Below are 10138 nucleotides of genomic sequence, written 5' to 3'. Positions count from 1 at the left end.
ACTATTGTCAACATATTCGGAGGCCCCGTTTCCCAGGGCTAAGGGCCAGCAAGGAGGCTGTGCCCTGAACTTGGCATAACAATAATCCTTTGCGTTCTGTATGACCTCATCCTCTGGCAAAACGGATTGCTTTGATCAGCACCTACTGTTCACTGAGGGATTTATGATTTTCCCATTAATAACTCTTTGGATTTGTTGGAGCGCCCCCTATTTCCCAAGGATCTGAAAGTCAAGGTACTGCAGGCTACACGCCATTGGGTGTGCCCACGTAGGTGCCGAGTGAACCCAGGCAGGTACCGTGCCCCCGCTTCCGCCACACTCCGGGAGGCTGTTCGCAGAGATCCCCAAATGCTGGCGTCGTCCCAAGGAACGCCAGCCACGAGAACTGCTCGTCAAGACCTAGAAGTGACTGTGTCACGGCAGCTCACTTGCGGTATTTCACGGCTATAAGCCCTCCCTGGCAGGAGGGGGCGTGGGCCGCAAGCGGTCTTCCTCACTCTGACATAAACTGGACTTCTGCTTCTCCCCCGGCCTCGCGGTCTCCAGCTGGCTATATCCGGCCCGGGCCAAGCACAGGCGAGAGGTGGCACCTTGTACGCAAAGCGGCCGGAGCTTGATTAACAATTGCTTATTCGCTTCCTCCGCTCCGTGCAGGGCAGAAAGAGCGCGGGGCTGGCGCCCCTGACGCCTTCATCGGAAGGCAGGCGGGCAGAAGCCCCAGCTCAGCTCCTTCCGACCCCCTGTTGTCTCCTTCCTGTAACAAACGAAGGAAAAACCTACGTCCCCGACGGCTTTCCCTCCCAAGTTCTCTCCCCTAAAGCAGCAGAGGGACCAGCGCTCAGAAGGGGCAGAGAGCAGTTAGTTGTTCGGGCGGAGCCCGGCACTGACCCGGCCCCGCCCACTAGCGGGCGCTTCAGGCCTCACGCCCCCCCCCCCCCCCCGCGGAGCCCGACCCCCAACGCCAGGTGCACGGCGTCCCGAGGAACCCCGCGGCGTCCCGAGGCGCGGCTTTAAACGCCAGCTCGGCAGCGGGGCCCCGATTAACGCGGCCACTAATCGGGGCGGGTCCCTTCCAGCTCCACAGCCCAGGACCTTTTTTAAAAGTTAACACAAGAACGTATTTTCTCTCCTTCCCGCCGCCCGTAACGAGCCCGCAGACTCGGAAAGCGCAACCAAAGCTGCTTTGTCTTTCTTTTGCACCCAGGGGCGGGCGGAAGAAAAAAGCGCATTGTGCTTCGTTGGCGGAGGAGGGATTTTAACTAAAAGGTGCATCGTTAGGGAAAACAAATCCTGACGTCAGCCAGAACCACCCCCCCAACCGGGGAGTCCGCTAGGGGTCGCGCCCCAGCGCCCGCGGCTCCCACGCCGCAACCGCCGGGAAAAGCCGCCGAGGGAGGCGGAGAAGACGGCGGTCTTGCCGCGGCGCAGACTCAGTGGAGCGTCGGGCGGGGGGCGGGGAGGAGAGAGCCCTTCTGGCGATTTCCCCTTTAAGAAACCTTTTAGAACCTCCGACCCACTTCCGCTCTGGGTTCCCACAATGCGCCGCGGCAGAGAGCGGCCTGGGCTGCGGGAAGCGGCTGAGGGGGTGTCTGGGATGATGTCAGGGATGTCGGGCTGGGGGGAGGAAGATGACCGGGGCAGCGACAACGACGGGAGGATCTACGTGGGGAATCTTCCGGCAGACGTGAGGGAGAAAGACCTGGAGGACCTGTTCTACAAGTACGGCCGCATCCGGGACATCGAGCTCAAGAACCGCCGGGGACTGGCGCCCTTCGCCTTCGTGCGCTTCGAGGATCCCAGGTGAGGCCCGGCCCCCGCCTCCTCCGCCTGCTCTTCTCCCCTCCTCCCGCCCTCAGCTTTCCCCCGCCCGCCTTCCCTCCGGAACCTCTAGCGACCCCCGCTTCCCTGCCCTCGTCCGCTTCGCTGTCTCAGCCTCCGCCCCCTCCCCTCCGGGCCTCCGCGCTCTCCCTCCTCATCCCCCGGTGCATCCTCTCCCTCCCCGCTTCTCTTTTCTGCACGTGCCCGCCTCCTCCCCTCTCCTCTGCTCGGCGCGCGCCCTTCTCCCCTCTCTGCCTCCCGCGCGCCCTCCCCCTCCCCCTCCCTCTCGAGCCGCGCCCTCCCCGCCCGCCGCGCTTCCCGCCTCTGCCCCCCCGCCAGTGCTTCCCGCCTCTGCCCACCCCTCCCCCGCCCCGCGCTTCCCGCCTCTGTCCGCCCCTCCGCCCCGCGCTTCCCCTCGCCCCCGCTCTTGCGCCGGCCCGCGCTCGGAGCTCGGAGGCCGGGACTCGGGGGTCCCCGGAGGCGCCTGGTCAGCCTCGCCTTTTTGGGGTGAGCCCAGTTGCCCCGAGTGGAAGCGCCTTCCTCCTGACGCCGAGCACCCGAAACGCCTTGTACGTGGAACGGGACGCTTGTGTGACGGCGTTGGTTTTACATTAAATTTGACGAGACGGTGACCAGACTGCCCGAGCGCGTCCCTTTGAGCTTCTGGTTTCTCGTGTGTGGTTTGTTTTGGTTGCTGCGGCCCCTTTGCATGATGTCACCCTCCGGAAACCGAGGGGCCCGGCCAGCCAATGAGTTGGGCGCAGCCGGGAGGGGCGGACCCTGCAGCAGGGAGGGAGGGAGCCCGGGCCGACCCCGCGTTGGGGCCCTCGGAGGAAAGCCCCTGAGGAACGGGGCAAGGTAACCCTCCCTGGTGCAGGGTCTTTCTGGAGAGGCTTCCCGAGCCGCCACGGACGCTGGGCCACTTCTGCGCCCCCAACCCAGAGTGGGGAGGGACCCTAGAAGTCGTTGAGGTCCAGAGAAGGCGCTAGCGGAGGGGGATTTCTTCGACATCCTCAGAGTCCTTGCTGAAAGGAAGGGGGTGCTTTTCCTGCGTCCCCCGGCTCCACTCCCACTTAGCCCAGAGTGACTCCTGGAAGGTGGAAGGGGACACAGCGCTTGTTGCCGGCCTCCTGACCTTGCTTGTACCCTTCGCCCCGAGGGCTCAGGGCTCTTGGACTAAGCAAGCAGGCACTCAGCTGTCCCTGATGGTGCCTGGCCCCCAAGAGGACCTTCCCTGAAGGGGTCTTGAGACCCTCCCCACAAAAGCTATCAAGTGATCCAGGTTGGCGCCACTATGCAGAGACCCCAAAACAGGCTGCCTCTCACTCCCCCCACCTTTTTATTTTTAACATGTTGTTTTATGAATCATGTTGGGAAAGAAAAATCAGAAGAAAAGGGAAAACTATGGGAGAGGTGAAAAAAACAAAAAAGTAGTAGGCAAAGCATGCCTCGATTTACGCTGCAGCCTCCAGAGGGCTTTTTCTGATGCAGGTGGCATCTTCCATCCAAAGCCTATCGGGATTGCCTTGGACCTTCCCTCGCTCTTGCAGAGCTTCTCCTAGCAGGGAATCTTGCAACTACTGGATCCTCTCCTCAGAACCCAGAAGGAGCGTTAGGGCTGGAGTTGGAGCTCAGCGGTGGCTTGATCTCCTCCACACTCGTGGCCCAGCGCCCCGAGCCCCAGTCTAGACATTCCTTCCAAAGAAAAACTTGTCCCAAGCTCCTCTCCCCAGCCTCCGGCCCTGGGTGGGAGACTTTCCCCACGAGAATTCCTCCAGCCCCCATGAATTGCCTTCTGGGGTGCCCTCTACCGGTGCCGATGGTGCATTAAAAGAAAAAAAGCATTAGATGAACGAAAAACTTTAATTATTAGATAAGAAAGGATCTTAAGGTTGCTTTATTATATTCCACAAGTTATCGGTAGTTAGAACTTCAGGAAATCTAATTTTGGTGTTTATGAATTTTTTTTTTAAGATTTAATTAATTTTATGTCAATGTAATTAGTTTGCTTTTTATTTTATTTTGTGCTGAACCATAAGCTTTATTTACTAGGAAGACTCTAGAAATCCTGCATTAGATACTGTACTTAAGAGTCCCCAAAGAAACACCTTTGGAACCTGTAAGAAACCAAATAACTTCAAAATAGCTTTTTGCAAATCATCAGACAAGTTGCCAGTAGTTCATCTTGTGTAATTGAATAGCTTCCTTGTCCTCCAATACAATGTGAACCAGCCCAAGTTACTGATTGGGTAATTCATCTTGAGTGGTGGGTTGAGTTACTCCCAAGAAACCGCAGAGTGGGTCTCTAGAAAGAATTCAGATGTTGTATGGCCTGGAGGAAGAAGGGAAACCCATTTTATCCTGTAACCCCTTTCCTTGAGCAAGCCACACATGATGATAATTGAAGATTTTTATTGCTGACTCAGTTCTAATGCTGTAATACTTAACCAAAACTATGGAACATGACAGTTTTCTGTAGCTAATTTTAGTAAACTTGGAGAATCTGAAAAACAATGTCTCGATGCTTGATCTATCCTAGCCCAGTCTTGTGCCCCCATTCCCTCATTGTTTTCTTTTTATGGAAGTGATCCGTTCATTTTCTGAACTCCTTTTGTGGGGATGGCCTTGAGTGCCAACTGTATGCTTGGCATCTTACCAAGTTTGGTTTGTGACTCCATTAATGGTAGTCTACACATGCATATTTATTAGGGGTAGCTGCCTCAAGAAAGGTTGTTTCAAAGATGTGGAATCCAGGGAAAGTACCCTGCTTGCCCTCCAAGGCCAATAAGCCCCCTAGAGGATTTTTTATAATCTTCATGTATCCCTGAGGTTTTAGTACTTCCTATGAGAGGGAGAGATGTTTTGCATTGAGTTCATTATTTAATGATCAAATCAGAACTTTATAACTTGGGTACTTTTTAAACCTTTATGAAACCATTTTTATTTATTTATTTATTTTTGCTGAGGCAATTGGGGTTAAGTGACTTGCCCAAGGTTATATAGCTAGGCCCAGTTAAGTGGCTGAGGTCAGATTTGAACTCGGGGCTTCCTGACTTCAGGACTGGTGCTCTATCCACTGTGCCACCTAGCTGCACCCATTTATATTTATTTAAAGAAGTGGTTTTCCGAAGATTTCTTGATTAGCTGGTTCTCTGGAGCCTACAAAAGGATTTTTGAAAAACTTTCCGAAAGACATTGAGATCTTTTGTCTTTTAAATCAAATTCTCTATTTTTTACAGTTTTTCCTTTACAGTCTTGGGTCTAGTAAGACGATATAAAATGCAAGGTTGCTGATTCCAGTTATTAAGGTAATAGATATCAAGAGGGAGAAACTCGTCAGCCAAGTTATGAGGTGTTTTCTAATCTGTCTTTTTCCAGATTGGATTTGTAGTCACATAGTTTTTCATAGTTTGGGCTACGTAGTATGTCAACCATTCATAAAGTCATCTTTTCATCAACTCAGTACATGGTAACTTTAAAAATCCTGAAACTTGGATGTTACTAACGGATCATATTTTTAGGACTCCAGATACCTCAGATGTCATCCAGTCTAACTTTATTTCACAAATGAGGAAAAGTCACCTAGCTAGACCCTGTTTCTTTGACCTCAAGTCTAGTCCTTTTTCCAATCAACTAGCACTTCGTAAGCACCTACCAGCAAGTGTTGTGCTGTGTTCTGGAGCTAAAAATACAAAGAGTAAAATAAGCCCTTCCTAAAAGGGCTTACATTCTAAGGAGGAAGATTAATGTGAAGAAAACAGGGATAGACCCTGGGCCTATGATAATAAAGAGAACTTCTTGGGTAAGGAAACTCCCTTTACCACTCCACTACATCATTGCCTTCTCTGCAGCCAGCTGTCTTAGAAAGCTATCCAGATCAGTACCATCAAGTTAAGGGTCACACATCAAATGTGTTTCAGAGAGGTCTTAAGCTCTCTATTAATAGTACCAAAGTAAGTAGAGGGGAGGAGGGGGGAATACTAGCTATGCAGAAGATTAGGAAAGATGTTGTGTAGAAGATGGGAGCTTGAGCTGTGCTCCAAAGGAAGAGAGGGAACCTGAGGCAGAAATAAGGAGAGATTATGACTGTTTGTGAATGACGATGAGTGGTTGAACATCTACATCACCGAGTAGGGAAGGATAGTAGTATTTGATGTTCATTTCTTATTCTCCGAACAACAGGGGGCAGCTGGAGTTGATTGAATGTTGTGGTCAGATCTGCACTTAAGGAAAATCATTTTGGCAGCAGTACAGAAGATGGCCTTGAAACATGGTGACCAAGTATAGGCCCTTGAAATGTCTAGTGGAGAGATGATGTGAACCATGGTAGTCAGATGGGAGACACTTTTTTTAAGTAGAAACAAATATATAGCACCTGATTAAATACATGGGGTGAAGGTGAGTGAGGACTCAAGGATAATGATGAGTTTAAAAATCTGGGACAGGATAATGGTGCCGTTGGTAGTATTTAGGAGGAAAGATGATAGTTTCAGTTCTGAACCCATGATTGATAGGGTTAGTTTGGGATAGACTTCAGTCCCATATCACCTTTAAGAAGTGAAGCTCAGTACTGAATCTGAGTGGCTTGTACAGAGAGGATAGTTAAAGCCAGGAGATCTGATGAAATTATGTGGTGTGTGGGAAGAGGAGGTCCATGTAAGACTGAACTTGGGGAACATTCACAATTATAGGACATAATATAGATAGGAGAAGAGATAAGGAATAAACACAATTAAGAGGCAAGAGAGATTAGTGCTGTAGAAGATCAGAAAGGAGAGAGCATCTGGAGAGAGATAGTAGCCAACAGTATGAAATCCAGGCAGGTCAAAAAGATGAACTTTGAAAAAAGACCATCAATTTGGCAAGAAGGCAACTGGTATAGTTAAGAAAGATGGGTAACTCTGGGGAGAGCATAGTTTCAATTGAATAATGGGATTAGAAGTGAGATTGGAAAAGTTTAGGGAGTGAAGAAGTGGGGGCAGTGAGTGAAGACACCTTTTCCCCCACAAAATTTAAAAAAGGAAGAAAGGTATAAGGCAATAACTTGAAGGATTGGTTTAGTCTGGTGATAGTTTTTAAGCTTGCAAGAAACTTGGGTATATTTTGAAGGCAGAAAGGAAGGAGCTAGTCGCTAGATTTGAAGGAAGGAACAATTTAAGGTAAAGTTTGCTGGAGAATACAAGTGAATAGGATTAAGAGGTTGGCCTTGGCAAGGAAAAGGGCTGCTGGTTGGGAAAATGGGGGGAAAAGAGAATTGAGGAGTAAGTGTTGAGGGATTCTGAGATGAAGAGGGAACAAATATCCCACGGCCTCAGTAAAGTAAGAGGTACGGCTTCCTGGACCTTCAAGCCAAAGCATTAGTTAATCAAGACTGGACGTCTTCCATCTTCATAGCTGGACACCACCATCGACTTACATCTCACAGAAAGGACAGAATCTGCTGCCTGAACATCAATAACTACTAGCTCTTATTTGCAGGGATGCAGAAGATGCTATTTATGGAAGGAATGGTTATGATTATGGCCAGTGTCGGCTTCGTGTGGAATTACCCAGGAATCCTGGGGGTGGAGGGCCCCGTGGGAGGACTGGACCACCATCAAGAAGATCTGAATATCGCGTTCTCGTCTCAGGTATGTTACTCTCGGCACTTAAGACTATCTAGGGTGGTAGTACACTGAATATTAACTTTGGATAGTGCTGATTCAGTACATAGCTCTACCAGGTATGCATGGCTTATGAAGACGAAATGGTGCTTTTGTTACAGGAGAAGGGTAATATCCCTTTAGAACATAAAGCAGCTTCCTATGAGAGATTTCTAGCAGTTGAAAAAATTCTTGGATGATCTTCTCTCTTCTGGAATCCATACCTGGTATAAAATTAGTTAGAAAGGAATCAAAACAGCCACATTTGAACAGACAACTTGCTCTCTAACCTTGGATCCTGGAAAAAGTGGTTGTGCTGGGATTGTTAAATTGGAGTCTCCTGGACTGCTTTTTCGAAGCACAGCATGTGTTCTGGTAACTGTCATGACAGATAACCAATTCTAATGCCCAAGGTGTGTGCATCAATCAATGCTCTGCAGAAGAATGACCCTAAGAACCTTGGATCTTCTTTTGTGTCTCCAGGTATGACTTTCCTGTGACCCTGGACCTAACTAGAATGCATACAAGAGCCTGGTTCCTTTCCAAAGAGGAATTAAAACTAAATCACATGAAACCCCAGGGTGGGAAAATGTGGTTCCAGTCTAGCTGTAGCATTCAGGTCTTACCTGGTTCTTAAGAGAATGAATGTGTCAGTCACTCAAACCACCAACCAACCAAGCCTAAGTTTTTTTATTGCCTGAAGTCTAAATTCCTTCCCCTAAATTCTGGTCCTAGTGCTTTGGGGAACAGTATAAGTGATCTTCTACTCTATGAGGGGCAGATGATTCTGATAACAAGTAAATTTCAAATGGGGGAATCAAAAGCCACAGGACTGTTTTTGAAGGACCTGGAAACAACAGAGAACAAATTATCTGAATTCTCAGGACTCCAAAGGACCAGCTTCTTGCTCTAACTACAGGCAGAGATTTAAGTCCTCTGTGGAAGACTGACATAGGACTAGCTCTCTGGAATGGCAAACAGTATATACCTTGTGGTCAGTGTCTCTGGAACCCCTTTATGACTTATTAATGTTTTAGGGCTTTGGGACAGAGTGGTGACCGAGCCTGTCACTGGACTATATGTGGGGGAGGAGCCCTGGCCCATCTGGAATGTTGAGACCTTTCACACTATCTTGTTTTGTGTTCTTCATGCCCAGGCCTTCCTCCCTCAGGCAGCTGGCAGGATTTGAAGGATCACATGCGAGAAGCTGGGGGTGTGTGTTATGCAGATGTGCAGAAAGATGGCATGGGGGTAGTTGAGTTCCTCCGCAAGGAAGATATGGAATATGCCCTGCGTAGACTGGACGACTCCAAATTCCGTTCTCATGAGGTGGGTTACCACCTTTTGTGGAAGGTCTTCTATAATCCCATGGCACTTGGGCCTGCAGCTGTCCTCTCTGCACAAAAAGCTGGTAGATAACGTGTTAAATAATTAACAGTAAGGAACCTTCTTAAGTGGACAAGCCAACATCCTCCGAGCCCAAGTCTACAGGGCCCTAGAATGGTCCTTTATAATTCCTGGAAAGAATCAGCAAGTAGGTCACCATGAATGTAACTCTTCCTTACCTGCCAGCCCTTCACTATTAAGTGATGGGGTGGTGACCATTTTTTACCAGAGCTTTTGTGTATCAGGCTTTTGGCAGCTAAACTTCCAGCTTTTACAAATTCATTAAGCTGTCATCTCATTGTAGTTGCCTTCTTCAAGTGGCTTAAGGGCCTGATAACATTGTGAGTGAATAAGACCACAAGCTGTTTGCTTCTTGATACCTTGGGGACCTAAAGGAGAGACCTCTCGGACCTTCCTTCCCGTTGTCCTGATTTCCTTCAACATACAACGGTGCTTTAAAAAAGTTCTGGGTTCTTACGTACCACTTTTTTTTTTTTTTTTTTTTTTTTTCTTAAAAGTGGCTAACTCACCTGGCAACCGATACCTATCTGGGGCTAAGATGGTTCAACTGTGCCATTGCCCAAATCACCTTACACGTCGAGAGCAAGGTGGTCACAGCTGTAAATGAACTTGGAATCATGAAGTCTTCTACTTAAGTTTAGGATAACACTTGGGACACTTGGAGAGCTTCTTCCACTTCCACTTAACCGCCCTTTTTATCTACTCAGAATAGACTGGATATGAGTCTTTGTTCTTCCCCCCATCCCCCTTCTTCATCCCTCACTTTTTTTCCTTCCTTTTGTTTTTTGTTTGAATTTCAGGGTGAAACTTCCTATATCAGAGTTTATCCAGAAAGAAGCACCAGCTATGGCTACTCGAGGTCCCGGTCAGGGTCAAGGGGCCGTGATTCTCCATACCAAAGCAGGGGCTCCCCATACTATACCTCTCCCTATGCACCATATTGAAACAGCGTATTGGGGGGTGGGGTTTGGTTCTTTTTTTGTTGTTGTTATTTTTTTAGTGTGAACTGAGTTGCTCTCTGCTCGGAATCTACATTCCAAATTGACTTAGTGTCTTAGGAATTTTTTTTAATAACTTTTTTTAAAGGAAAAACTACATAAAATTTCTACCAGGACCATATTGGCAGTGAAATATTTTGAACTGTTGAAATTGTGGTTTTGGTTGCCTATCTCCCCTCTCTCCCCCAATTATGGAGAAAAATCAGTGCTGTGTCACGGTGGATTACTCTGCAGACACTCTAAATAGGAATCAGCCCATTCTGTTTAGAAATA

At 48.7% G+C, this 10138-nt stretch overlaps 1 protein-coding gene across 2 annotated transcripts; it reads left to right on the top strand.

Annotated features, from left to right (window-relative positions):
- Nucleotides 1–945: 945 nt before the first annotated feature.
- Nucleotides 946–10000, top strand: SRSF9 (serine and arginine rich splicing factor 9). 2 transcript variants are annotated; one of them, XM_031948723.1, is made up of 4 exons: nucleotides 1116–1800; nucleotides 7297–7448; nucleotides 8617–8789; nucleotides 9668–10000. In XM_031948723.1, exons 1-4 carry the CDS (start codon nucleotides 1538–1540, stop codon nucleotides 9809–9811), a joined length of 732 nt encoding a protein of 243 aa, XP_031804583.1. In that variant the 5' UTR covers nucleotides 1116–1537; the 3' UTR covers nucleotides 9812–10000. The 2 variants fall into 2 exon arrangements, with proteins under 2 accessions (XP_031804584.1, XP_031804583.1); XM_031948724.1 differs by lacking the exons at nucleotides 7297–7448; nucleotides 8617–8789; nucleotides 9668–10000 and adding an exon at nucleotides 3310–4800 and having other exon boundaries at nucleotides 946–1800.
- Nucleotides 10001–10138: the final 138 nt, after the last annotated feature.

This window comes from Sarcophilus harrisii, chromosome 1, assembly GCF_902635505.1.
Source record: "Sarcophilus harrisii chromosome 1, mSarHar1.11, whole genome shotgun sequence".
In the NCBI taxonomy this organism is placed as follows: Eukaryota; Metazoa; Chordata; class Mammalia; order Dasyuromorphia; family Dasyuridae; genus Sarcophilus; species Sarcophilus harrisii.
This window is presented reverse-complemented; position numbering and strand designations above follow the sequence as displayed.

Excerpts from the sequence above, each read along its gene's own strand:
- SRSF9 (XM_031948723.1), top strand. The coding sequence starts at position 1,538 with ATGCGCCGCGGCAGAGAGCGGCCTGGGCTGCGGGAAGCGGCTGAGGGG. Across the intron at positions 1,801-7,296 it reads GTGCGCTTCGAGGATCCCAG|GGATGCAGAAGATGCTATTT; the intron begins GTGAGGCCCGGC and ends TCTTATTTGCAG. Across the intron at positions 7,449-8,616 it reads ATATCGCGTTCTCGTCTCAG|GCCTTCCTCCCTCAGGCAGC; the intron begins GTATGTTACTCT and ends CTTCATGCCCAG.